At 42.1% G+C, this 27,809-nt stretch overlaps 1 protein-coding gene across 1 annotated transcript in view; it reads right to left on the bottom strand.

Annotated features, from left to right (window-relative positions):
• Positions 1-27,809, bottom strand: part of LOC309707029 (calcium-dependent secretion activator 1) — a 254,314-nt gene that overhangs the window by 104,433 nt on the left and 122,072 nt on the right. The window contains exons 11-15 of the mRNA XM_082534125.1: positions 26,045-26,181; positions 25,502-25,689; positions 12,195-12,296; positions 12,036-12,099; positions 11,394-11,517 (exon numbers count right to left, since the gene is read on the bottom strand). Coding sequence (XP_082390251.1) covers positions 11,394-11,517; positions 12,036-12,099; positions 12,195-12,296; positions 25,502-25,689; positions 26,045-26,181 — 615 coding nt within the window. The remainder of the gene's footprint in view (positions 1-11,393; positions 11,518-12,035; positions 12,100-12,194; positions 12,297-25,501; positions 25,690-26,044; positions 26,182-27,809) is intronic.

The raw sequence follows: 27,809 nt of genomic DNA, 5'->3' as shown, positions 1-27,809 counted from the left end.
TGGTATCACTCTTGGCTGGAAGCAGTGCTTAAACAATGGAAAAAACACAAACTTTGTCCAAAAACCTCTCATGTGTAGCTGTTTCCCTCTTTTTCTTTGGTCATTTTAGCCTTTTTGGCCAGGGTGAAGGGAGTATCTGCCATCAAACAAGAAGACAGCTGCATGTAACTACGATGGTGTTTGCTAGTTCACCTTACATGCATTAATGTAATAACGTGGTTAGCCTACTCAACGTAAATTACAAGAACAACATTAAGCTACTCACGCAGAGAAGAACGGCTGCTGCTGCATCATCATCCTCATCATTTCTGCTACACTGGCAGGGCTAGGGGCCAGGACTCTCCTCTTCGTGTTTTTGGGGGATGTTGCATAACAGGCAACCCACCCGCAGTAGATGTGCTCGGTGTGAGGTCTCGCAGCAAGCTATCAAATACGGTGCATTTCTGGGCTTTTTTAAAAAAACGCTATGCGTCGCCAGGTGTTTGATCGGATTTGAGGTGTTACCTCCTTTGACAGTATCACAGTATCAGCTTAAAGCACTTGTTGCTGCTGAGTTTGCATATTTTGCTGTGAAGTACAGCCAGACTTTTGACCGCTTCGCCTTGGACATTTTTAATCTGTAGCTCTGCTCTAAAAGAACGTACGTACCTGGACCCGCCTACTATTCTCGGAAACGTAAAATGATTGGCTAGAAGTGTATCACAGCTCAGGAAAAAAAAAGCACCGAAATAAAGCACCGAAATGTGCGCTGCTTTTCGGTCTGGTTACTACCGTTTATGTCAGAACCGGTGCCATCATGTCACCGGACACCGGTACCCATCCCTAATGATGACTCACTTACATTATCTTTCTTCCTTATTCTTCCTGACACTCAGTTTGAAATTCACAAGACTGTCTTGACCATGTCTACATGTATAAATGCAATGACATGCTGTCATGTAATTGGCAGATTAGATATGTGTTAAGAAGCTATTGAACATGTATACCTACTGAAGTGGCTGGTAAGTCTAAGTGCAATATATGGAGTCTAAATCAGCATTTCATGGGCTTTTCATTCAAAGGCAGACATATTCACAATCAGACATGTTCCCTTAAAGGACTGGGAACTGACAAGATATGCTTTTAACAACAGCTAGATTTGGGGGTCTTCCTTGTCTGTACCATGGCCTTAAAAACTTATTTTACTTAATTTACACATAAGCAAAGTAAAAATGCATTCAAATTGCAGACAGACAGAAATGGTGGTTTCAGGCAGTACAGCAAAGTAGATTACAGAAAGAATAGAAGGTGTTTTAGTAATGAACAAGGGCTTGGAGCACAGTATAACAATCAATGTTACAGACCAAAAGGATGACAGAGATGACAAAAATTTGAGGTTGCTTCTGGTGGTTTACGTGCATACTGACTGTAATAATAAGAAAACAAATTAATTGAGGCTGGGGAGGAAGGTACTCACGAATCGTTAAATCCATCACTTGAGAGGCCAAGCAGAAGACAGGATGCTCATACATCTCTCTCTTTTTCCCTATAGAGAAAGAGGCAGGATACCGAGGCATGCGAAAGGCCAGGGTCAGCGCAAACGAACATAATGGTCACTAGGGTTTGACTAATATAAAGTTTTTTGCTACCACTACCTCACATTTTCTTGCAAGAAAATCAGAACTTTAACCACACATTGTATTAAAAGGTACAATATGTATCATTGTGAAATTTGTACATGGAACTATGTTTAGCAGATTTTATGGAGTTAAAAGATTAAGGGACATCCTCTAGTTTTGTTTGTCAAATTGATTTCAATTTTTTGTGTGCTTACATGAAATAGAGAAAAAATAAATGGGTAGCAAGGTGGTGCAGTGGATAGAACATGTCCATTGTTACTGTACTATCTGTGCATGTGTGCAAGTTTCCTCCCACAGCTCTTGTTAGGTTAACTGGCAGTTCTAAATGGACTGAAGGTGTGCATGGCTGCTTGTCTTTCTGTATTATGACTGCAGTGAACTGGGGATCTTTCAGGGTTTACCAAACCTCAGATGTCAGCTGGGATAGGCTAAGTTCTCTATCATATCGAGACTGTCTTTCCACTCCCTGTCGTGGCATGTGGATACTTCTGTAAGACACTCCTGCTAGCCCTTAGTCACCAAGGCTAAGTCATCCTCCAGCCAGCCTTCACAATGCAGGATGGCTTGGTTGGGTCTGTGGGCAGACCCTTGAGTGATCTCCTTCATGACCCAGGGCTACCGCCCGCAGATTTGCCACAGACCCCCCATAGCGAACATCCCGACCTTCCCCTCAGTAGGCAACCTCCAGCAGGCCTTTCTGCAGGAAGAACTGCCAGCCCTCATGACAAAGGCTATCATACGGGAGGTGGAAGCTGCCCATGGGGGTTTTTCTACCACTACTTTCTACTCCCCAAAGAGCATGGGGGTCTCCATTCAATTCTGGATGTCAAAGACCTCAGTTGCTATCTCTGGCCCCTGAGGTGCAAGATGCTGAAGGTCCCCAGTGTATGTCAGGCCATCATTGCAGGGAATTGGTTTGCCACCATCGATCTGAAGGACGCTTACTTTCAGGTCTTAATCTGGCAGGGGCGGTGGCGCTTCCTCAGATTCTGGTCCAATGGGCAGGTCTTCGGAGACTTCCCCTTTGGCATCTCTGTGGCCCCCCAGACCTTCCTGAGATGCAGGATGCGGCCTTCACTCCTATGAGCCTGCGGGGCCTCAGAATCTTGAATTACCTGGATGACTGGCTGGTCTGTGCCTCTTCAGTAGAACAGTGTTGCAGCTACGTTGCAAGCAAGCAATGTATTTATATAGCGCTTTCAGATCAGCCACCAGCTGAGCACAAAGTCCCTGTACACTTGACATGTCAAACATGATACATCCATCCATCTTCATCCGCTTTGTCCGGGGCCGGGTCGCGGGGGCAGCAGCCTAAGCAAAGAGGCCCAGACCTCCCTCTCCCCAGCCACCTCCTCCAGCTTATCCGGGGGAATACCAAGGCGTTCCCAGGCCAGCCGAGAGATATAATCTCTCCAGCGTGTCCTGGGTCTGCCCCGGGGCCTCCTCCCGGTGGGACATGCCTGGAACACCTCACCCAGGAGGCGCCCAGGGGGCATCCTTATCAGATGCCCGAACCACCTCAGCTGGCTCCTTTCGATGTGGAGCAGCAGCTGCTCTACTCTGAGCCCCTCCCGGATGGCCGAACTTCTCACCCTATCTCTAAGGGAGAGGCCAGCCACCCTTCGGAGGAAGCTCATTTCTGCCGCTTGTATCCGCGATCTCGTTCTTTCGGTCACTACCCACAGCTCGTGGCCATAGGTGAGGGTAGGGACGTAGATCGACCGGTAAATTGAGAGCTTCGCTTTTACACTCAGCTCCCTCTTCACCACGACGGACCGGTGCAGCGTCCGCATTACTGCAGCTGCAGCCCCAATCCGTCTGTCGATCTCCGGCTCCCTTCTCCCATCACTCGCGAACAAGACCCCGAGATACTTGAACTCCTCCACTTGGGGCAGGAACTCATCCCCGACCCGGAGTGGGCACTCCACCCTTTTCCGGCTGAGAACCATGGCCTCAGATTTGGAGGTGCTGATCCTCATTCCCGCTGCTTCACACTCGGCTGCGAACCGTTCCAGTGCGAGCTGGAGGCCCTCACCCGATGAAGCCAACAGAACCACATCATCTGCAAAAATCAGAGATGAGATTCTGAGGCCACCAAAGCGAAAGCCCTCCGCCACTTGGCTGCGCCTAGAAATCCTGTCCATAAAAATTATGAACAGAACCGGAGACAAAGGGTAGCCCTGGCGGAGCCCATCACCCACCAGGAATGAGTCCGACTTATTGCCGGCAATGCGAACCAAGCTCTTGCAACGGTTGTATAGGGATCGAATGGCCCGTAGCAATGGGCCAGACACCCCATATTCCCGCAACACCTCCCACAGGACACCCCGAGGGACACGGTCGAATGCCTTCTCCAAGTCCACAAAACACATGTAGACTGGTTGGGCAAACTCCCATGCACCCTCAAGTATCCTGGAGAGGATAAAGAGCTGGTCCAGTGTTCCGCGACCAGGACGAAAACCGCATTGTTCCTCTTGTATCCGAGGTTCGACTAACGGACGAACTCTCCTTTCCAGCACCCTGGCATAGACTTTCCCAGGGAGGCTGGAAAGGAGAGTTCGTCGGTGTCCTGGTTGCGGTGTCAACCAGGACAGCCCTACAACGTCCAGAGCCTTCAGGAACTCGGGGCGGACCTCATCAACACCAACATGATACATTGAGCATGTTAAAAAAAATGAGAAAAATAGTAATAATAATATAAGATAAGTAAAATATATATAAAAAAATAGAAAAAGGAAAAAAAACACATTTAAAACAATAAAATCAGCACATTAGATTAAAACAATAAAATCAGGGTCAGACTGTGTCATAAGCCAAAGAGTAAAAATAGCCCTGCAGGCACAACGGCGATGGGTCTTTTGTGCATGCCCAGACCACTTCGGCCTCCACTCTCTACTGAGCCGGGGGCTGTGCCTCTCCCTCACGGGTCTGATGGCTGCCACTGTGCACATCAATGTGCTGGATCCGTCTTCCTGGCACTTCGGGATTTTCCTGCCTCGACTGCAGTGGTTTCATGTGATTGTTGGGAAGGACAGCACAGTTCTGGTGGCCTATGTCAACAAGCAGGGGGGCTTGGGCTTATTTCTCCTCTGCAGGATAGCCGCAAGGCTAAAGCAGTAGGCTCTCCTCCATTTCTGCTCCCTCGGGGCTGTGCACGTGCCACTGAATACAGAAGCAGTCATCATGTCGGGGGGGGGGGTGGGGGGGGGTGGAGTGGAGGCTCCACCCGCAGGTGGTTGAAACAAATCTAGCACTGTTTCAGAAGGGCAGAGGGGGACCTCTTTGCCTCCAGGGAGTCAACACACTGCCCCCTGTTCTTCGACAGCCCTTTCCGGGGGTGGGATGCCCTGGTGCATCCCTGGAACCAGGCTTTTTTGTATACCTTCCCTCCTTTCTCTCTCCTCCACTTGGTCCTCTCCGGGTCCAGGCTGCAGAAACTAGGCTTGTCCTGGTGGCCCCTTTCTGGCCCAACATGCCCTGGTTCTCAGTGATCCAGCCTCTCCTCGACTCAAGACTCTGGGAGCTTCCGGCCCAGAGGAACCTCCTTTCCCAGGCGAGTGGATCACTTTCGAGCAGGTCCACCCCTTACGCTGTGACCCTGCATTGAATGGTGATAGCGATTAAGGCCATTCACCTCTGTCGCTAAGCGCTTAGCGAGGCTGAGCGCTGGCTCTATACGTCAGGTATCCCCAGCTGATTTGGACAACAGACCAGGGCCCTATTTCAGGAAGCCGGTTTAGAAAACTCAGAGTTAAAAACGATACTCAGGGTTGAGTAACCCCGAACTGTCCAACTCGGAATATTAGGTTTCAGAAAGGCTGATAACAATTAGTTCAGTCAACGCGGAGTTGCTTTAACCCCAAGTTAAGCGCGCGGACGAGGATACATAAAGCCCTGATTAGTGGAGCACAGATTAAGCGAGTCACCATGGAGACGGAGGGAAAGAAGGCGCGGTCAATGTATTTCACAGCGCTTGAGGCCGAAATTCTGATGGCAGCATATGCCGATAACATGCAAATTCCGCGGAAAAAAAGTAACACAGCCTCAGCTGCAAAAGAAAGGGAGCATGCATGGCAAAACATAGCCGACAGAGTCAATGCATGAGTGTTAATTTAAACGTTGATCTAGGGATTTCCACCCATTTAACACGTTATTTTATTATATTTTATTTTATTTTTTATTTTATACATTTTATTTTGTGATGTGAGCGCAGGTGCAACCCAACAGGCCCCCAACGTTCCTGGCAGCAAGTAAAAATGAAATATAAAAATATAGTCCAAACAGGTAAGGTGTAATTGTATTATGAGCCATAGTGCTTGGTCTGTTTGTCCGATGTAAATCAATTGCAGTTAGAGGCTACATTAATTTTCTTTCTGTAAGCACTTATTGAAATTATCTGAGCACATTACAAGTACATATTTGCTTACTCTGTATGCTCAAATGTGACCCGTTATAGCCAACAGAAAAAAAAGCGGAGGCCTGAAAAACAGGTGGAGGTCCTCCACCACCACCACTCACAGAGGCTGAGCAGTTGGCTTCCACATTTGTGATAATGTTGGCAGCATCACATATGATCTTCACAGTGCAGAGAACACAAATTAGCATCCATTACTATAATGAAATAATTTGTTAGTTTGAAATGCTACAGGGAACTATGTACCTGTACATTAATGCTGTGGAAAGACTTCCTGTTCACATAGTCTCCTTCATTTACTGAAGGAGCAATGATTGGAATGTGAGTGCCATCTATACAGCCAATCACGCCTGGGAACCGTGAAAATAAATGTAAGATTTAAGTAGTAGTTCAAATATCACCACATCATGAATTAAGTTTTGTTCATCCTGATACCTGCAATTTTGTGGCATCCCTCTTTGATAAATCTTGTGGGTCTATGACCGGGGAACACCACAAACGAGCACAGGAGACGTTTCAGTGCAACTGTAACATTCCTGACTGCCCGACAGACGGTAGCCTTGGAAACGTGCTCAGCGTCACCAATATTATACAGAAAGCTCCCGTTTGCAAAAAAAAACCGAAGTGCAATACAGATAATATGTACAGAACTGAGAGAATGTCCGCGATGTGTCACATGAGCAATATTAGGCCTGAGGATGTTATTCAAATAAATTATAGATTGTGCTGAAAAACGGTAACGTTCACACAGGAAATCATCAGGAAATGATAAAATGTCCAAACTCGCTCTGATCACTCTCTCCCAGCGGAGAGAATTTGGGCTTCAACATCTACTGGCTCTTCAAGGAAGGGGCACGCCATGTCTGACACTTCCTACAGTCAGGTTTCTGACAAAGAGGCGGAGAAGGTCAGGGTTAGTTGAAGTAAACCTGCTAGGGGGCAGGTTAGCTTCACGGAGTGTGTCGTCATAGTAACTCACTCAGGATTAATCTAAACTCGCTTTGTGAAACCGAAAACCCAGAGTTTTCGTTAACTCAGGGTTTACTTACTCAGAGTTTGCACTAAACCGGCTTCCTGAAATAGGGCCCAGCTCTTAATTGCCTTCCATCCTGGGCAGGCACTTGTCAAAGTCCCGGTTGTCCTACTGGGTGGCAGCCTTATGCCTCTAGGTTCCCCTAGAGGCATAAGCAGGTGCTAGATGCCCCTCAGCTGTAACCTTTGTCTCCTTGATCAGCTTGCGGGCCAACCATGAGCGGTCCTTGCATCTTGACTTGCTCAGGCCAGTCTTGCATCTGGCAGACTGATGTTTGCCCCCCCCCCAGGCAGGGCCTTTGCATCTGGTGGGGCCTTGACTGTCTCCTTGTGGGGTGAGTTACCCCGCACATATGGAAATTGTAAGTACTTGTAAGTAACTGTAAGTCTCAATATGGTAACATACGGTTACACTGTAAGCTTGCTTACTTGGTTTCCCCCCCTTGACATGATGTCTGCTTCTTGGAGTGAGAGACTGTCTCCAGCTTCAGGCCGCTTGGAGATGTGTTCCAATCAAACCATCACTGGTTTCACATCTGCGCAGCTGTTTTATATCTAAGCTGTGGGGCATGACTGAGGTAGCCATATATATATAAATATACTGCTCAAAAAGATTAAAGAAACATCTTTTAATTAAAGTATAGCACCAAGTCAGTTAAACTCCTGGGATAGTTTTTCATGCTACTGTGTGAGGCAGGCAGGCAGACCCAAAATGTAGACTCACAAGCAAGACTATACTTGAAAGAGTTTACTTAATTTAAGGTTAAACAACTAAACTGGGAATGCTAAGTTAGAGAAACTAAACAAACAGAATAATACAGGGAAACACAGTACCGACAGGACACACAGCAAGATGGGATATCACAAAACTGGACAGAAGGAGATACAGACAATATATACACAAAAGAGGGACTCAGGGAGGAGAGGAAACGCCTGGGGAACATGGCTGGACATAATCTAACTGTCGAGACAGGGGAAGTAAAACTGAACATGATGCACACAGGACAAGAGAATATCAACATAAAACACAAGAAACACAAACTGAGACGCAGACTGGCTAAATATGGGGAACAGAGGGATGAGACAGAGACAAGACTAGGAAGACACAGAACAAGGGTGACGGAGCGAAAGGAGTAATAATGAGTCAACTGCAAAACAGGAATGGTTTTACCTTTTGTTGGTGACATCTTTTTCCCTGTTTTTTGCTAGTTTTATATATGGCTAGGGTCAGTTTCACTACTGGTAGCATAAGGCAATACCTGGACCCTACAGAGGTAGTAGGATTTAGGTACTGTAGCTCAACTCCTCCAGGACGGCACATCAATACATACCATTTCCAGAAGGTTTACTGGGTCTCCCAGCACAGTCTCAAGAATGTGAAGTTGTACAATATCTTCAAGCCATCACCAGGACGGGTATCTGCCCCTTTGCGCAAGGACGAATAGGATAAGTACTGCCAGTGCAGTACAAAATGACCTCCAACAGGACACTGATGTGAACGTCTGCCCAATAGCCTCTAGAGGTACCAGTGGTCACTGCTAGGCAACGGCACCTGAATAGATATTGGGTTTAAATCCTTGGAACCATTGTCAGACCCTATGCTGCTGCACTGAGTCCTAGGTGCTCCTGGTGCATGACATGCACGTGTATCATATGGCAAGAGCATGCATGCATGCAGCGCCTGGAGGATTAAGGAACTGATAACATAGACTGGCCCCCAAGCTTGCCAGACCTAAATCCAATAGAGGACCCTTAGCACACTATATTTCAGTCCATCCAGTACCACCAGGCTGCATCTCAGACTGTCCAGGAGCACAATCTGTTGAGTCATTAGGAGTATGCCTTCTCATTAGGAGCAAGTACATTCAAACAACTCGCTTTGAGTTGCTACAATGACGTTTCAGCAACATGGACTAGTGTGCCACATTACTTTTTTTGGTTGATTTTTGAGTGTCTTTGAAATTAACCTTTTGTAGGTTGATAATTTGCATTTTCATATCCAGCATTATGTAATTTCTCCACTGAAACCTAATTTGTTTTCAAAGAATTTCTAATTTTTTTGAGCAGCATTCTATTGTATCATTGGGCATTTTCACACCTGTAGTTCATTTACTCTGGTCTGAATCAGCTGATGCGGTTCTAGTCAGTTTTATCGTTTCCCCATGTTTGGGTTTGTTTTTACTCAGAGAAAAAAAATCCAAGTGAATCAAAATGCGTCACTACAAACCACGTGAGAAGATTCAGTCTGCTTATTCGCCAGAGCTATCTGGAGTGGTAGCAACAAAAGTAAATACAGGAAAAAGGTCTTGTATTCTACTTGAACAAGAATTTACATTCATTTCACAGCTAGTTGCTAGCCCATACAGACCTTTGCACACCTAAAACACTTTGTGTCGCAGAGTGCGTGGAGTTGCAAACCCAAAATGCTAACACTATAAACAGTACAACGCGACAAAGAGCTATGGAAACTGAGGGCTTGAACACACACATGAGGTAATCAGGGAGATGGAACACACCAGGGAACACATCTGAACTAAATCAAGGAAATGAGACAGAGGGAAGCAAAACTGAAAACAATGCATTTAGGACAAAGACTAACAATATAAAACATGAAATAAACACTGACTAAGACTACGACACATAAACTGGACATAAACAAAAAGTAAACAGATAAGGATCATGGAAACTGTTACGGTCGCTGACCTCTAGTGGCTGGGGGCCCCCACCCCAGACAACACTTCATTTTTAAGTGGGGCGTAACGGAAACCTTGCCACATCCTAGAATACAAAGCATATATGTACAGCTTTTTTTTTTTTAGTTCAAACTGATTACAACTAGTTGTTATACGTTGTAAACCAACTCCTCTGGCGTTCATTTGGAACCATGCCAAGACCACCTCCTCCAGAGTGCGGTTGTTTTGGTCCAAGCGCAATTACTGTGTTCATATCTGCCCAAACGAGTCACACCAAAGGGCAAAAACAAACCAGAGTTAATTTGAATGAATTACACACCGCATGTGTGAAAACACCCTTAAATTCAAAGCAGTTCATTACTTGTCTTATGTGTATTACATGACTCTAATCAAACGTGTCAGTTTGAGTCTGTTAGAGTTGATTGTCAAGTATGAAAAAGTTCCAGAGAATAATGACATCTGTTCCTAAAACAGAGAAAATATTGGTGCTGTATATGTAAAGTCTATTTCAGAAGACAAGAAAATAGCTCAGCTGTTATATTGAACATTAATAATCTTAATGTCAAAGGTTTAAGGTCACACATATAGTAAGTTCAAAAGATATTAAATTTACATATTCACATGTCAAATCTGAAGAATTATCACACATTAAAAGAGGTTAGTGTTCTGACACAGTTAATAAGTCATTGTTTCAGGGGCCTACAGAATGCTTGTTGCTGTTAAAGAAAACCTAGACGAGGCAAGAAACAAAAGTAAAATAAAATCCTGGCACAAAAGATAGTCTCATTGTGTCTTACTCGCCCACCTGCTTTAAAACAGAGGTTAAAAGCCGAAAAGGCCAATAGATAAGGAAAACAGAAGGATTAGTGTGGAAGTCATCAGAACACAAGGAAAACCCAGAACAGGAAACAAGGAGAATCTTCTCAGTTACCAGGCAAGTCAAAGGTAAACCAAGGCAGTGTAAGACTCGGCTGAACGAGAAGCTAAAGCACGGTGGAAGAAGTGAGCAAGATTGAATTGAATGCATTTTTACTGTAATTATCTTAGTAAAAAAATGATGAAGAAAAACTAAATAGTTGCTGTCATTTAAAGTACTACCATACAGTTTTGCTTGATTTTATCCATTTTGATACTAGACATTATTTGAAATGTTGTTCTAGCATTTCAAATATTGTCTGCAAAATCTATAGAGAAATAGACCCCTGACTTCATCGGTTTACTACTGTTTCAGTTTATTAATGTTTGATTGGTCAAATTCGGTGAAAATATTTACTACTTTTGCATTTCAATTTTCTGTGTTTTACAAGCTTATTAAACATTCTCATATACTGTCACCATAATTTTAAATAACCTCCCCACTAAGATTAGAAAATCCCCTCTGCACTTCAGATCTTTCCCATCTGGTTCTGCATAGCATATTAATTGGCATTTGTTTTTGTTAAGGTATGCAATGTCTATAACTGTAATGTGTTCTTCATTTGGATATATTTATCTGACAGTTCCCATAAGATGGAAATGGAATTTCCAAAAAACAATAAATGTCATAACAGCTTTTACTACGACTACTACTATTGCAGCTACCACTAGCACTATAGCAAGATTGCGTTCACACAAAGGAGCAGAGTAATAACGTACCTTCCAGTTTTGCATACTCTGACAGACGCTGGTAATTGACCTGAGCTGCCTGCTCCAAACACTTACGGATCACACCTTTGACTTCCTCTTGTGGGACTGGGGTGACAATATCTTTCATTAAAACCTTATACAAAAAACACAGCAAAATTATTGTTATTTATTTATTTTTGCAGTACCTTTTAATAAAAGATGTAAATAAATATTGTAAAAACATGTCCTCAGGCTTAAATGAAAAAATTACTCTATAGCCTCCATATGTCCCATTAAATCTTTAGGTTTTGTTGTCCTCATGTTAAGAGTTTTATTACTTTTAATTATTGTTGTTTTGTTTGGTTTTGGCATGGAAATATTATCATTAGTTTCAAGAAAAGATGACAGTTTGAGCTAAAGTTTAAAGGTAGAGAGCAGAATTAAACAGGTTTCAGTTTGCTCCGCATTGTTTGTTATAAAAATCAACTAACTCTTTCCCTCCAGTAAATAAAAAGAAACCTGACAAACCTAGCAAGTAGTAGCAAAATCAACAATGATAAAAAAGAAATAGCAGCGTAGTATTGTATGACTGGACATATAGTCCTTCCCAAAGAGCCACCAAAAACAGGTAGGATCAATCTTATGTTTTATCCTGTGTTACAACAGTCTTACCCTTTCGAGCAGGGACAGAGTTGCCTTCAATGCCCCTTCAGGTCTTCCAAATGGAAAACAGTACCTGTTTAGAAAAGAGGTTTGTTTTGGGTTTTTTTTCAAACTTCAACAGTCCAATTGGACAATGTGTCATTGTGTAGTTGTTGCAATGGGTCCTACCGGAAGTGTGTAATCTGGTTTTCAAGAAGCACCCGTAGCCTCTCCTTGATTTCCTCAAAGCGCTCTTTCTCCTCAACAGTGACTGTGCCGATACCGTCGGGCCTGAAACACAGAGGCATTTGAAAAAATGCACTCAAAGTTTCTGTTGAACCTTTCAGCACAAATGTCAAAATACCCATATTTTCCACGGATAATGTTAGCATTTGCTTATACCTCAGATTTCGATCTAACGTATAATTCATATTTTTAAAAAACTGTTAACTTTTTTAATAAAGGAAATGGCAATATTACTTACTTTTATTAATTGAAATGTAAAATGCATATTTTCTGTTCTTTATTAAAACTGTGGTGTTGAAACTGGAATTAATCAGTAAATTAAAATTAAAATTTTCTTATCAGGGTCACTCCATATAACATCCATCCATTCGCTTCCTCTTGTCCTTTCCAGGGTCGTGGGGGGCGCTGGAGCCTATCCCAGCTTGTCATAGGGCAAGAGGCAGGGTACACCCTGGACAGGTCGCCAGTCTGTCGTAGGGCCAACACGCAGAGACACAGACTCACATTCACTCACAGATTCACACTTATGGGCAATTTAGATTTGGACTGTGGGAGGAAGCCGGAGTACCCAGGGAAAACATGCAAACTCCACACAGAAAGACCCCGGCCTGATGGTGGAATTGAACTCAGGACCCTCTTGCTGTGCGGCAACAGTGCTAACCACCGTGCCACCGTGCTGGTGGCACCAACATAATCTGAAAAAAGTTTCAGTTTGCCCCCTGGAGAATGAGTTACAGGCTCTCACAGCACATGGGGTGGGCCAACATTTCTTTGTAGAGCCTTCATAATGTCTTACATATAGGAGACATTATGAAGCATCCAACAGCAAACCAGGATCAAGTAGTTGTGCCTATAACTGAAGGAGGCATTGTAAGTGGAGGCATGCACGCTGAGATGGTTTAATTATATTTCAGATTAATTAAATTATTTAAATATGCAAAATTCATACAAAGTATTCAACATGCAGATTCACATAAACAAAACATTTGTTTTTGTGGTAACACTTTATTAGTCGGCAAAGCACTTGGTGAATCCATGACCACATTATTCACCTATTATGTTATTAACTAACAGTGTTTCCTCAACAACCTCAAATTACTGGTTAAGATGAGATAAGATAACCTTTATTAGTCCCAAGCATGGGAAATTTGTTGGGTTAAGGCTGCTGACCTTTGCCAGTGCCATCTTACCCTTCCGACCATACATTCATTACAACATCACATGGGGAAGACAGGTCAGAGGGGTATAACAATGGAAAATGCACAACATGAGGAAAGACGAGGAGAAAAAATAACTCCCCCCAGACTGAGCTCCAACCGGGAGATCAGTTTGAGAACAGAAAAAAGCACCTCAGCACATGAATCAGCACATGTCACGACATAGAAGACATAAGCTTCGAAGGCATTTGGAGGGGGTGGGGGTGAGTGTAGGTCTGTGTCAGTGTACATGCATATGTGTGCGTGTGAGTGTGTGTGTGTTATAGAAAGTAACGTCATTATACATGAATTATAGTTTCAGTATTCTTTCTGCTTCTGCTTTCCTTGACATTTTCTTGCAATTTCTGTATAGAAAAGAGGTAAATTTTTAAGTGTTGTGATTATCTGTCTCTCTTCTATTGTTAATTGCCTTTTTTCTCACCATTTTGTAGCAACACACTACTTTCTGCAGTGCAATACTGTTCAACTGATGCTCACTAAGGTATGGTATCACAGTGTGTTCCATCACTGCATTTATGCAGACGGGGTTGTAAGTAATCCAGAAAAATTGAAACACCCATAGGCATTAGTAACAGCAGCTTTCAAGGCTTGATCAACCTGCAGGACAGCTTTAAATTATTAACCTATTTTGTGTTCACCGAAAAAGCCCCTTTCTTATAATTATGAAATGTTCATTATTTTTCAATTTTGGGTAACCTTACCTTTTTTTTTAACCTCTGGCAGTTCAACACTTACCTTTGTACCATTTCAAGCTATTCATTGGACTTGAATGACTTGAATTGCAATAAATGACTGGAAAGATTGTTGTAAAATCTTTGGGCGGTAGTGTAGTTGCACCACTAGTAAATAAATTTACTTTTTAATTTGAAGAGAGTCTACACCCGAGTCCTGCTTCTGCCTAGCAGCACATTGACTGATTCTGTTTGATTATGGAATTGCCCTAAATGAGCAAGCAGGGGTGGGTATACTTGTATCCTCCCAGTTTGCTGCCTGTATGTTGAAGTTTTCACCAGTGGATGAGGGGTTGCTTGCCTGCACCTTAGGGGGAACCTTAGGTCCTGACTGTCATCTGTACCCGTGTGTCAGCCTTGTTGGATTCACTGGGTAGGGTGCTGGAGAGTGCACTCTGGTACACACCAGGACACAGCGGTTGATGATTGATTTTGTAATCATATCATCAGATCTACGGCTATATGTCTTGGACATGCAGTTAAAGAGAGATGCTGAACTGTCAACTGTTGGATCTGGTGGTTGGGGAAGATGCTGGGCATACCTGGTGCATCCAAATGTATAATGAGCTGGCAGAGGCACCATTCCACGACATCTTCAATTCCCACCTCTGGCAGAGCTTCGATTAGATTATTAAGGGTGCTCTGCAGATACTGATGCTGAGTGAACCATGTTCTGCATCTCCATTGCTGAGCCTGCCCCAGGGAGTTGTGGCTGCAGGGTAGTTCGTTCTTGGTGTGGGAATAATCTGAGAACCAGATGGTAAAGATCGGACTTGGTCTCCAGTTGCAGCTGACTGCTAAGCCAAGGAGAGTGAAGCTCAGGCAGTGGTTGATGCAAAAAACTGTGTGGGAAGAGTTTGGTGAGACCATGGATTAAGGCTTTCGGTTTGCCTCAGAGCAATTCTAGCAAACAATTAGAGGAGTCAGGAGGGGGAAGCAGTGCTGTATTCACAAAGCATCCCACTACCATTGTGGTGGTTGAGGTCTCGGGCATTGCCTCTGGATTGGCAGACTGGGGTGATGGTTCCCTTGTTTAAAAGGGGTGAGGGAGTGATCCAATTATTAGGGCATTACACTCCTCAGAAAACCTATGCTAGGGTACTGGAGAGGACAGTCTGTCCATTAGCTGAACTTTGGATTTAGGTGGAACAATGCAGTTTTCCTCCTGGTTGTGGGACACTAGACCATCACCTTGGGGATATTCAAGGGTGTGTGGAAGTTTGCCAAACCAGTGTACTTTTTTGCTTAACTTTTTACTTCATTTTGTGGGCAAGGCATTCAATCTCAACCCTCAAAGTATCATGTGGGCGATGCTTTGGGAGTATGGAGTGTCTGGCTGTTGGCCGTTCACTCCCTGTACAACCAACTTGGTTCATATTGCCGGCAGTAAGTTGGACTAGTTTCTGAAGTTTGATTCAGCTCACACAACTCCTCCCGATCTTTCAGCTGTGCCAGAGAATACCACAATTTACAGGAAGTGTTCACTAAAGATAAAGCCCTATCTCTGTCTTTGCACAGAACCTATGACTGCACCATCAATCTTCCCTTCAGTTGCCTTTACAACCTGTCGCGGCATGGGAAGGAAGTGATGGAAAAATACAATCTTTGGCCGCTTGAATCATCTGTCCGTCTTCCTCCCTTGTAGGTGCTGTTTATTTGTTTGTTATTAAGAAAGACAAATGCATAGACTATCGTGGACTCAAATAACCTTCAAGAACAAATATCCACTGCCCCCAATCACTTCTGCTTTTAAGCCCCTCCCGGGGGTCACTGATTTCACTGAACTCAATCTCCGTAACGTCTACCACTTAATACGCATCTGGAAGGGTGACGAGTGGAAGCCTTTGACACATATTGGACACTTTATACCTGGTCATACCCTTTGGATTAACAAATGCATGCGCTGTCTTTCAAGCTCTGGTAAATGATGTGTTGAGAGACCTTTCTTCCTTCCATCTCAGAAGCTGGTACAGCATTTCCTCTGCTTTTCATTTTATTGATGCTTCATCCGCAACTACAGTCAGGTAGCTACACCTCTCACACATCTCACTTCGCCTAAAGTGCCCTTTGTTTGTTACTCAGAAGCTGCAGCAGCCTTCACTTAATTAAAGGAACTGTTCACCTCAGCACCAGTCCTCATGCAACCAGATACCAAGCTCCAGTTCATCATTGAGGTAGATGTGTCTGACTCCAGGGTGGGGGCAGTTCTCTCGCAGTGGTCAGGCCTCCAAGGTAACCTGCAACCCCGTACCTTCTCCTTCTGGTAGCTGATCCCCACTGTACTCAATTATGATGTAGAGCATCACTGGAGGTGTGATGCCACTGGCTGGAGGAGGCCGAGCAGACTTTTGTTATCTGAACAAATCACAAGAACCTCAATTACCTTAAAAGTGCTAAAAGGTTAAATGCTCATCCAGCCCACTGGTCTCCATTTTTCCTGACATTTCAATTTTAATGTTCTATCACTCAGAGTCAAGGAATGTCAAAACGGACGCACTCTCTAACGAGTACTTGGATGACACCAGCCTGCTGGACCCTGAATGAATTCTCCATACTTCATGCTTCATGTACTGTTGGATCACTGAAATGGGATTTGTAGAAAATGAGCCATCAAGCTGTGCAGGATGAACATGATCCTTAGGTCCCCCTAACTACCGATAGGATTCCATCACTGACCATTCTGTTGTGATCCACTGGACTTACACTGGCCACCCATTTCTCTTTTCAAACGTTACTTCTGCTTGGTCATCATGGAGGTATGTCAAGGACTATGTAGTGGCATGTGCCATCTGTGCCAGAAATAAAAGCAGTACTCAGTGTTGATAATGACCCACACCTTTTTTTTACACATTGGCTCATGTAATGAGACACATGACCTAGAGTGGGTTAACAGCCCGGTGTGACAGTAACCTTATCTACCATTGATAGATTGGCCTGTAAATGGCTTGTATTTTGTATAGAGCTTTTCTAGTCCCTAAGGACCCCAAAGCGCTTTACACAACCTGTCATCCACCCATTCACACACACATTCACACACTTGGAATGTGTGTGAATGGGTTCTTAGATTCTCTACAGCAGCTCAATTTCTAGTCCTTGAGAAATTACCCATGGCCTCAGACATAGCCAAACTACTTGCTGTTCATGTTTTTAAGTTACACAGAATCCCAGTTCATCGCCCAAGCTTGGAAGGCATTTTGCAATGCCCTCGGGGCCAACACCAACAGACAAATGGACAAACTGAAAGGCTCAACCAGGAGATTGAGATCTCCCTCGGCTGCATCACTCCTCAAAACCCCTCCATCTGGTCCTCTCAACTGTCCTAGGTTGAATACACCCAGAATTCACTCACCTCCTCTGCTACAGGCTCTGTTTTAGGCATCTCTGGGCTATCAACCACCACTCTTCCCCATTCTACATCAGGGCACTCTCTCCCTGTTTGGAAGTGCGTCTTCTATCCTCAGATTGTACTTGCTCTCTGATGTATCCATCAGCAAATGAATGTGTGTGAATGTTAGAAAAAAAGGACTGAGGTACAAAAATCTTAGAAAAAATGCTTGGGTGAACGGGTGAATGACACAAGTTATATCAAGCGCTTTAGGGCTACTGTGACTGCACTCTGTGTCCTCATGATGGCATGAGTCACTGCAGGAACTGCTGAAGCACAAGGAGGACAGTGCTTAGCTGCAACACTGGGTTACCTGGTTGACAGTTCAGTGGCAGTTGACCGTTCAGCCCTTGTCGACAGAATCCCAAATGATGGGGTTGCGTCTGGGAAGTTCAAGCTGACAATGAATCACTGACTACACTGCAGGACCCTGCTTTAAGTTAAGTTCCCTCCACCGGTGGAGAAGGTAGGAAAAATACCCAGCCAGACAATTTCTGATGTTCTCTGGAGTTCTTCCCCTAGTATCTGAGCATGCTAAAGGAGGTCTGAGGCCCCATACCAGAACCTCAGGTATGTGTTGAGGTGCAGAGGACCAGACTCTCCTTAATCCAGAAATGCACATGAACAGGCTCCTTGATATAGCTAAACAGTCAGAATACACTTGCACATGTACGACGTAGAAGAATCTCGACAATGCCAACAAAAACCACTTGAGTTAAAGAAGTTTCCAGCTACACCGAACAGCTTTGCTCAGTATATTCAGTTTTTAGGTTATATGTAAACACTGTATGTGGATAAGTAACAAATTACTATCTAGTGAATAATTTAAAAAAAAATGTACCGCATTACTTTTAAGAAGACTAATGCATTATTTATTTATTTATTTATGTATTCAGCTATCGATCCCACCCCTGCTGGGGTTGGCTGAAATATACACTTCCTAAGACACACTGATAACCAAAAGTTAATCCCTTGGAAGATTAATTTAGGTTCTAATTTAGTCTTAGAGTAGCTCTAAATATTTATTTTCCACTGGGCTCAGTTTAAAACAATAACTAATATTAAAAGTCTTTGCATGCTGCTATGAGTTATGACAGCCCAAATGTGCATTTTAATCTTATACTATACTCAACCTTATGTGTGAAACCAACCTACTTGTCAAATAGATTTTTTTTTTTACTTGAGTACTTTTAAGTACTTGTTTTACTCGAGTTGCTGATAAAACTGCTAATTCTTGAGTAAATGTTAAATTTTCACAGAAACTCATCTTGTTTGTCAGTAAATTTGTTTCAGAGGTAAAAGCTGATCTTCACTCTAAATCTAGAACAATGCAAATCATGATAAAAACACATTCTTATTTCACACATCATGTATACTTCTTATGTAAAAGTCTGGAGAAATAAGTAGATATTTTCACCATTTTAGATTTTCATAAACTAGAAAAAAAATCTATTTCCATAGATGCTGTGGGTTGTCCACCATGTATCGCACCCACGTTGACAGGAGAAAATTACCCGTCATTTCTTGGCAGAGTGCCCAGACCTCACCAGCGACTGATGCCAATGATATGAGACTGCGTCATGAGAAAACAAGCTTTAGTTACTTTAGTTAAGAATTATGCAAAATGGAAAGATTGAAATAACATGAAAGATTGTGCACAGGACTATTATGCTCTATTCTTCATATATTAATATATAAGATATAAACAGCTTTACGTGTGTGTGTGTGTGTGTGTGTGTGTGTGTGTGTGTGCGTGCGTGTGCGTGTGTGTGTGAGTGAGAGAGAGAGAGAGAGAGAGAGTTTATCGTTTGTGACATGGTTGGGTCTGGGTAGAGTGTGAGCAGAGTGCATGTGACAGAAGAGGCGCTGGACTGGAGCCATGACAGCATGTTGAGAAGCAGGAGACATGACACTCTTCCTCGCTCTCCCTCTTTCTCAAACTTCCATTTGACATGTCTTTCAACAGACAGCAAGAAACTGTGTGTTAGAGGGAGGTGGGGGGTACTTGCTACACTACTTCGTGAGTGCCGTGTTAGATTAAAGGATTATCAAGTTGCTCAGCAGTTCGCGTCTCATCCAAGCTCCCCTTTGGTTTTATGGACATTTGAACAGACACTATCAGTGTGCTGCAGTCACCTGTAGGGCTCTGTTAGTGGAAAGCATGACACTGATGAGGAGATGACTGCATGGTGTCTTTGTTGCTTTGACCTCATCATTGGTTTATCTCCCAAGAGTTAATATTACTGAGCATTGTCTGAAAAAGACAGTTACAATTTTGGTGGGCTGGAAAGAACAACAAGTAGTAATTAAAGCATCATAATAAATGTGTCATTGAAATTGAAATAAAGAAATAAATAAAATACCAGCTAATGAAAGCTTTGGTCCTAGTGGTGAATTTCCGTGTGAGTGCTAAGCTTACTGTTTTCCTTTGTTATGCGACTGGTGCTTAATTTTGCTGTGTGCAAGTGTAAAAGTCTAAAACCAAAACAGGAGAGGAATTATCACGGCTAAAATTCACTGATGAGAAGCACCTCAACTTCTTTACTGTGACAGAAAATAAAAGAAGGAAATTTCACACTAATTAGGTCCTGAAGGGCTTTCATGTGTTCTCTCTTTCAGCCACATATCATTCCTTGGCAGCTTCCTCATGTTTGCTTGACCTGATGATCTCACAGCTATGATGAAGACAACAAGCAAATAAGCCTTCTGTGACAGACAGAAAGTTGGCAGCAGTTTCACATCTGTTTTTCTGTGCAGTCACCACCACATCCAGACCACCATGGAGCAAATTTGCCATTTTCCCTTCAAACTCGTTTTTACAAAATCTAAGAAACTGAGTTCTGAGTGGAAATTATACCTTTGGAGAGAACATTGCTGTTCCACCAAACTGTGTTCACACAGTGATTTCTGGAAGTGTTCCTGTGCCCATGCAGTGATTTCCTTCACAGAATCATATCTATTTTAATGTAGTGCAGCTCAAAGATCACGATCATCTATACTAATTGATGCTTGTCCTTGTTCTTTGTGCACAGTAATTTCATTTGATAATATTATAAAGCATTGCTAATATGATATTCAAATTCTTTTTAATGTTGCATTGATGAACATTATTCTGAAATTGTCCGGTGATTTTGTAGACACAGTTATCTTTTCTCCTAATGACCCAAATACTTGATGTTCCTTCAGTTATATCTTTTTGGTAGTACTTACTTTTCCAGCCTTTTGTTGCCCCATGTTTTGATATGTGTTGCTGCCATCAAATTCAAAAGTAGCTAATATGTTTCATGAACAGAGATGGGCAGTAACGCGTTACAAGTAACGCGTTACTGTAATCTGATTACTTTTTTCGAGTAACGAGTAAAGTAAGGGATTACTATTGCAAAAACGGTAATTAGATTACCGTTACTTTCCCGTAGGAACGCTGCGTTACTAAAACCGTGATTTTTTGCGAGAATGTCTCACGACACTGACGTAAGCGAGTGCGCCGTTGGTGACAACAGCTGTGTGCAGATCAACAATGGATCACATATCGATTGTGGGAGAGAGTATGAGCGTGCAGCGTTTAAAGCGTGGAAGCACTGACCGTACTTTGAGTTTGATTCCATAAAAAGTGACAAAAACATTAGCGTCCGTTGTGCGTGGGAAGAAAACTTCTTTTTACAGCGAAAAAAACCCCTAAACTTCCAAACAAGCACCGAGTAGCTACGACGTAATGGGAAACTCACAGAGAAACTCGCGGATTCTTCAACTGACCGCGGCACACCTGCACCAGGGTAAACCTCCGCCTACCCCACTCCTGCTTTACAGGTGAAAATAGAGCAACAGGACCGCTGAGTCTTTGACTTTATTTATTTTCTGCTGTGTTTTACTTGCATCTATTTGAAAGAGTGAGTGTAAACACAAAAAATATTTTATTTTATGTGCTGGAATGTGCAAAAAATAGGTTTAAATGTTAAACTAATTTATTCAAGTCAGAGAATGTTGCATATAATTAAATTTTTGCTTGATGCATAAAGTTTAAAGATTAAAACTAATAAAACAAGTTTTAAAAAGAGACTTTTCCATTTGATTACATTTTGTATGATGGATTATGCAGAAAAAGTAGAATTGGGCTGAAAGATCTATCGCTTTATCACCTCTTCAGGTTGTAAATCGTGTTTTTAAAAAGTAACAAAGTAACTAAGTAACTAAGTAATTAATTACTTTTGAAAATAAGTAATCAGTAAAGTAACGGGATTACTTTTTTTGGGAAGTAATCAGTAATTAGTTACTGATTACTTTTTTCAAGTAACTTGACCAACACTGTTCATGAAACAGTAAAATATTTCAGTTTCTATATTCAGTTTCACTTTTTTCTAGGTTCTATTGTGAAAACAACAGGACTTTATAAGATTTGCAAATCATTACATTCTGTTTTTATATATGTTACATGGAGTACATTTTTTTCTACCAAAAAATCTCTTTATCTAAAATAAATATGCAAAACATCTCAATACACCTTTGCATGTCTCTGAATACACACTATCTAGATTAGTATTTACTAGTAAACATTTCTATACAGTGCTACACAAAGACTGATTATTTATATAATAGAACTTAAACTCAAAAAAGAAAAGTAAAATATTATTTTGCATTGTCAGGTTTGACAGTACAAAGTGACATTGATGTCATTGAAAAAGATGCCAGATGTTTCTGTGAAAACAGCTGTGTGAAAATAACTGCAATAATGTTCAGTTTTCTTTCAAATGTACCAATTAAACACAAATACAAAATCAACTGCAGCTGAAATATTATTTATCTGTTTTAAAGACATTTCACTGGAGCTGAATGGAGTTGACATTTAGTTCTACAGAAGTCAAATCCTGACTCTTTAGCAGGTGACCGGGCAGTTGCGTCTAACTTGATGCACCAACACCTCCAGGCTGGCAGGCTATTAGAAGGCAGTAGCGGTGGTGTGGTATTTATGTGTTGGGGGGAGGGGAGGGTTGGTCTGGCCTAGGATGAGGTGTGTGCATATGGGCACATGCAGCAGCTATGGCTGCAGAGACATTCAGCCATAACACATGACAACCTGTCAACATGTCATGACTCAACCTCCAGGCACGATGGCTGGACTGGCAGATTAGGTCTCTGCCTCGTGTCTGTGGACGGGACTACATAAAGATATAATTATTTTTGGATTTTAAAAAAAATTCTACTCTTTTTTTAGATATTTATTCACCTGCACAAACATTTTTCTATGTGTAAAGTCTGTTATGATACTAAATAAAGTGCATGAGCCTATCATTTCTAATTCCAAAAATTCTAGCTGGTCATATTTCCCCCTGTTCTTTCCCTCTCTTTCTGTTAGAGTGACTGCTATCCATCTGTCCATAGTGATCAAAAAAGGCCTCAGTCCTCCGTCACTATTTGTCACAGATAGATGAAAAGATTGATAGATGGATGGATACATACAGGAGGGTTAGTTGGAGAAATGATGCAGGTTGGAGGTGGGGGCACTGACAGACAGCCCTCCCTGACCTTTGCCCTCAATGCTGGAGTGGCCCTCGTCTATCTTTGTTTGGCTTCAGCTGCCGACAGCTGACTGTGATGTTGACAGATATGATGGCTGATCACATCACAGCAGATTAGACAAGAGGTAAATAGTGCAACTTAGATAACAGGCTAGTGGAATAACATGCAGGGAACTCATCAGTCATAGCCAAACAACCTTCAACAGAGGACACAGTTTGATCCGACTGAAAAGCACAGCCACAAGTTTTATATCCCACTCTGTGAAAATTGTTTATTTGCTGGTGTCAACATCACACACACAGATTTCACACTCCAAACCATCACGTCCATTAGTATATGGAAAATGTAATTTGTTGATTCTGAATGAACTAATCAAGGTGTGCTTTAAGTACTAACTGTAATTCAAGACTTTTAAAGAAAAAAGAACATTAACTACTGAGGACTTAAAGCTTCTTTCAGACGCTACTTCTATAAGGGGCGATCGTGGCTCAAGAGTTGGCAGTTCATCATGTAATCAGAAGGTTGCCGGTTCGAGCCCCGGCTTGGACAGTCTCGGTCGTTGCGTCCTTGGGCAAGACACTTCACTCGTTGCCTACTGGTGGTGGTCAGAGGGCCCGGTGGCGCCAGTGTCCGGCAGCCTCGCCTCTGTCAGTGCGCCCCAGGGTGGCTGTGGCTACAACGTAGCTGCCATCACCAGTGTGTGGATGACTGAATGTGGTGTAAAGCACTTTGGGGTCTTAGGGACTAAGTAAAGCGCTTTACAAATACAGACCATTTACACACCAACATCATTTTAAATAGTTTTTAATATTTGGCTGAGTTGTTCTTTACTCCTTTAAGTTCCTGCTTGATTTTTGCCATTCACTGAGGAAATATCCTAATGACCGCTGGTTAGCACTATATGGATTTGCATGCAACACAGTTCTATTATAATCAATAAAGAGCCCTGATTTTCAGTGAGCATTCCCTCAGAAGGGACAAACGGACCCAAACTTTGCAACTTTGTGTAGGGATCAAGTATTCAGGATTTGCCTTTAATTTGTCACAGCAGAACTGGGATGATTATGTAATGTAAAGTTTGTTCCATAGGCTGACATCTCAGCACAAGCACACCTGGCTCAGATCATCTAGAAAAACACATCACTCATACTGAATAGTTCCTGGAACTGTTGTAATGACATTTTAGATAATGGGTTAATTTGATAAAATGCAAATTATATCAGGTAGTAGTGAGTTATGTCAGTAGTGATGGACAAGATATATGCTATTATGGGGAGACACCAAATGTTTCCTTTTGAGGAACAATCAGTAAAAAGAGGGGTAGAAAAAGTTTAAAAGGAAACCTCTGATAGGGCAGGAATCGGACCCACCCAACCTGACAAAACTGACAAAAACTGTAGTAAAGGGCTGTTTCGTCTACAAGTTGCAAAAGAATTGTTCCTTAGAGTAAAACTGACGGCAATCTTCCAACAGACAAACACGCAGAAAGTCTCAGGCTGGATTCAGATTTAAAGTTTACCTTTGATAAGCCTTTTTTTGTCTGTGCTGATGATCTTTCTTTTCAATGGCAGAAACATTTAGCCACACCTACACTGGCTCTAGGGTCAGTCAGTTATCAACAGCTAACAAAGCTGGATGTGAAGCTGTGATACTCCTTTAGTGATATGATGGGAATAGGTTACTGTATACCTCTCGTTTGATTCTTCAGTACGTTATCTGCTGAGTGATGAGTTGAACACCTCAGTTATCGAAACCTTTGGTTAGAAAAATGTTTTGTGGAAATCTTACCATACAGCCAAAGTCTTTTTTTTTATCATGAACTCTGTGGTTTTCAGTTTCTTTTAGCAGTTTGGGAAAGGATCTCAGGGATAAAGGGTAAAAAGGTTACAAGATACTGGTAAGTGCCAAACACACTGGTCTGTGCAGGTTTTAGGGTCTGTGCAGGAAGGGTAAGTCACAGTGTGAATAAGGCAAGAAGGTTATACAAAGCACAAAAAAAAGAAAAAAAAATGGAAGAGTGAGCATGAAAACAACATGCAAAATCAAACTAAAATCAGCCGCTGCAACCAAATCAAACCCAAAGTTACATATTACATATCCACATATATGTGGTCTGCCCCTGTTCCAGTTTTAATTATTAGTTAATCCTCTCGAGGCAGGCGTTGCCGATTTGCAACAGTTGAAAGCTAACAACCTGATTACCCCACATACATATTTGATGAGTTTGTTTTACTCAGAAGTACCACTGCAGGACTTGGTTGTGCATTAGCAACAAAAAGTTTAATTTGAGCCTGAGAGGGTTCAGTTCAGAGTTCAGTTATTCAGAGTTTCAGTGATTTCTGCATTGACAAAGGAGGACTGGAGCATTTGGGGCAAATAAAGGAGACAGGAGTTGATATTTACCTGTTTCCATGGACATGGGATGCACAGAAGGCGAAGCTGTAGTGCAGCAGTGTGGGATCAATCATGGCTCCATTCTCTGCCCTCTCCAGCAGATCGCTCAGGTAACATAGATGGCGATGGCAGCCTCGAACACCATAACGAGCACAGTACTCATCCAAGACAAACACCTGACCAGGACTAAACCAGCCCTGTTGGTAACACACAGAAACACTGTTGTCGGATTCCTCTGATGAAATAAGTGATGTTTATATGCTATAACACTCTGTAATAGCACTTAACAATAGTATCATGCGAGCATATTAAACCACATCTTTACTGATAGTAAAGACTTTGTTATTATTAAGACACTACGGTTGCTAAGATACAGAATGCATTCCTGTGTTCACTCCATAAGACCTGTTGCCACTGATTTTCAGTACTTTTCATGTGAAATTTGGCACACCTCAATCGTTTCTCTTTGTTTCCCTCTCAACAGCCACCATTGTTGCCGGTTTTTCTATCAATTATAGGTTTTAGACTCTTTTTGGATTTTGATTTACTTACCAAGCAGGAATATGAGTCATTAAGCCTGTGGTCCAGAGTGAGGCGCTGGACAAGCTCAAACAGCGAGGCGTGGTCAAAGTTACAGGGGTTAGCTGAAATAAACTCGTCCATGCCATGCTTCTGGGCTCGATCAGCATCTGTTTATGCCAGATTATGCATTCGACGATGCGGCACACAGAGAGAGAAAGACATAAAAAAGGCAAATGTCATGTGTCGTATTCATGTTATGCAGTCATTCATAATTTGCATGATTGGCAAAATTTGTGCATTAACTCTCTTTACATGAGCTTAAACACCATATTGGCTGTGATTATACTTACTACAACAAGAGAAAGTAATAATAATCATTTTCCCAGTGAATGCCTTTTCTACATTTGTCAGAAACACAAAAAGGGCATCATTCTGATGCCTCTTCACAGCATTGGCAGTGGCCCCCAGCTCTCTAGTGTGGCCCCATTTAACTGTCACACTAAATACCTGAGAATGAGCAAAGAATGAGGACTCACAATAATCTATTTTACTCATCAAAGTAGAGGGGTTAATTAATGATTCTTTGAAATCAAAGTGGTATATTGAAAGTAGAACAAATTTTAGATAAAAATGTCGTTATAATTGACAGTATGGACATGATGTCACTGACGTCTTTGTGTAGTCTCATGTAGAAGATTTTTCCACCAGTGTCATTTTGGATGCAGAAAAACAGATGAAACCACACGCTCACTGGCTGATGACTGGTGATTGACAAGTTGTTAACCACTGAGCATGCAGTTTCATGTCATGATTAATGCACCATTTTGAAACCTTAATTTTTCAAACCCACCCATGTTTATACTGTCAATGATTATAACACAACTTTGCAAAATAAAATTTGACCAATTTTGTCATTAATTTAAAAGAAAAATTGGAATGCTACACTAAACATGTGGCTGTTGCTTTGTAATAAATATGATATTTCCTCCTGAGAACCAAGGAAAAATGAATGTTCCCATTGAACTTTTTTGTGATTTCCCTTCTCTTTGTAGCTAAAAGAAGCCAACCAAACACATGAGACATCAATGGAGAGCCCAGAATGTCCTCTATTTAGTACATCAGGACTTCAAATGAGTCAAATTACTTATAGACCAAAACCAAATGTGAATTACAGAGGGCATAAATGAATAGGCTGGTTCTCAGGAGGCTTACACAAAAGCCACCGTAGAGTATGCCCAACAACAACCTGCTAAGAAAAAAAAAACACATTTTAGTAAAGTAAAATCCAGTAGTTAAAAAAAAGAACGCACACCCCTTATTTAAAGAAATTTGAGTTATTTCAAAGCAATTTTATAGCTTCTTTATATAAAAAGAATATTGAGCTTTGTATATACTGAAGGAAGGGAAAAAATGTCCTTCCAATGATTTCGCATATTTTTAGTGAAATTTCATATACACACAACTGTATTTAAGGCATGCTCCCTAGCAATAAAAATCATTAGCACACAGAATACTTAGAGTCATTATTGACAGACACATAACTCTAATGTAGCTTCCAAACATGTTTGTAGACACAAAGGATATTTCATGTTCTGTTACAGGAAAGCAATCCTAAGAGATGAAGTTGTTATCCTCAATATAATAACTGGGACAAGTATTGTTTAGCCCAACATCTCAAATAAACAGCACATGTTTTGCTTGCTAAAAATGGGCTACAACCAGTGCAATCAGTTCTTTCCCACACATAATAGCAGAATATTCTCAAAGATGTAATTAAATTTGATGTGTTTAAATA

This window comes from Aulonocara stuartgranti (assembly GCF_965226115.1).
Source record: "Aulonocara stuartgranti genome assembly, chromosome: 5".
Classification (NCBI taxonomy): domain Eukaryota; kingdom Metazoa; phylum Chordata; class Actinopteri; order Cichliformes; family Cichlidae; genus Aulonocara; species Aulonocara stuartgranti.
This window is presented reverse-complemented; position numbering and strand designations above follow the sequence as displayed.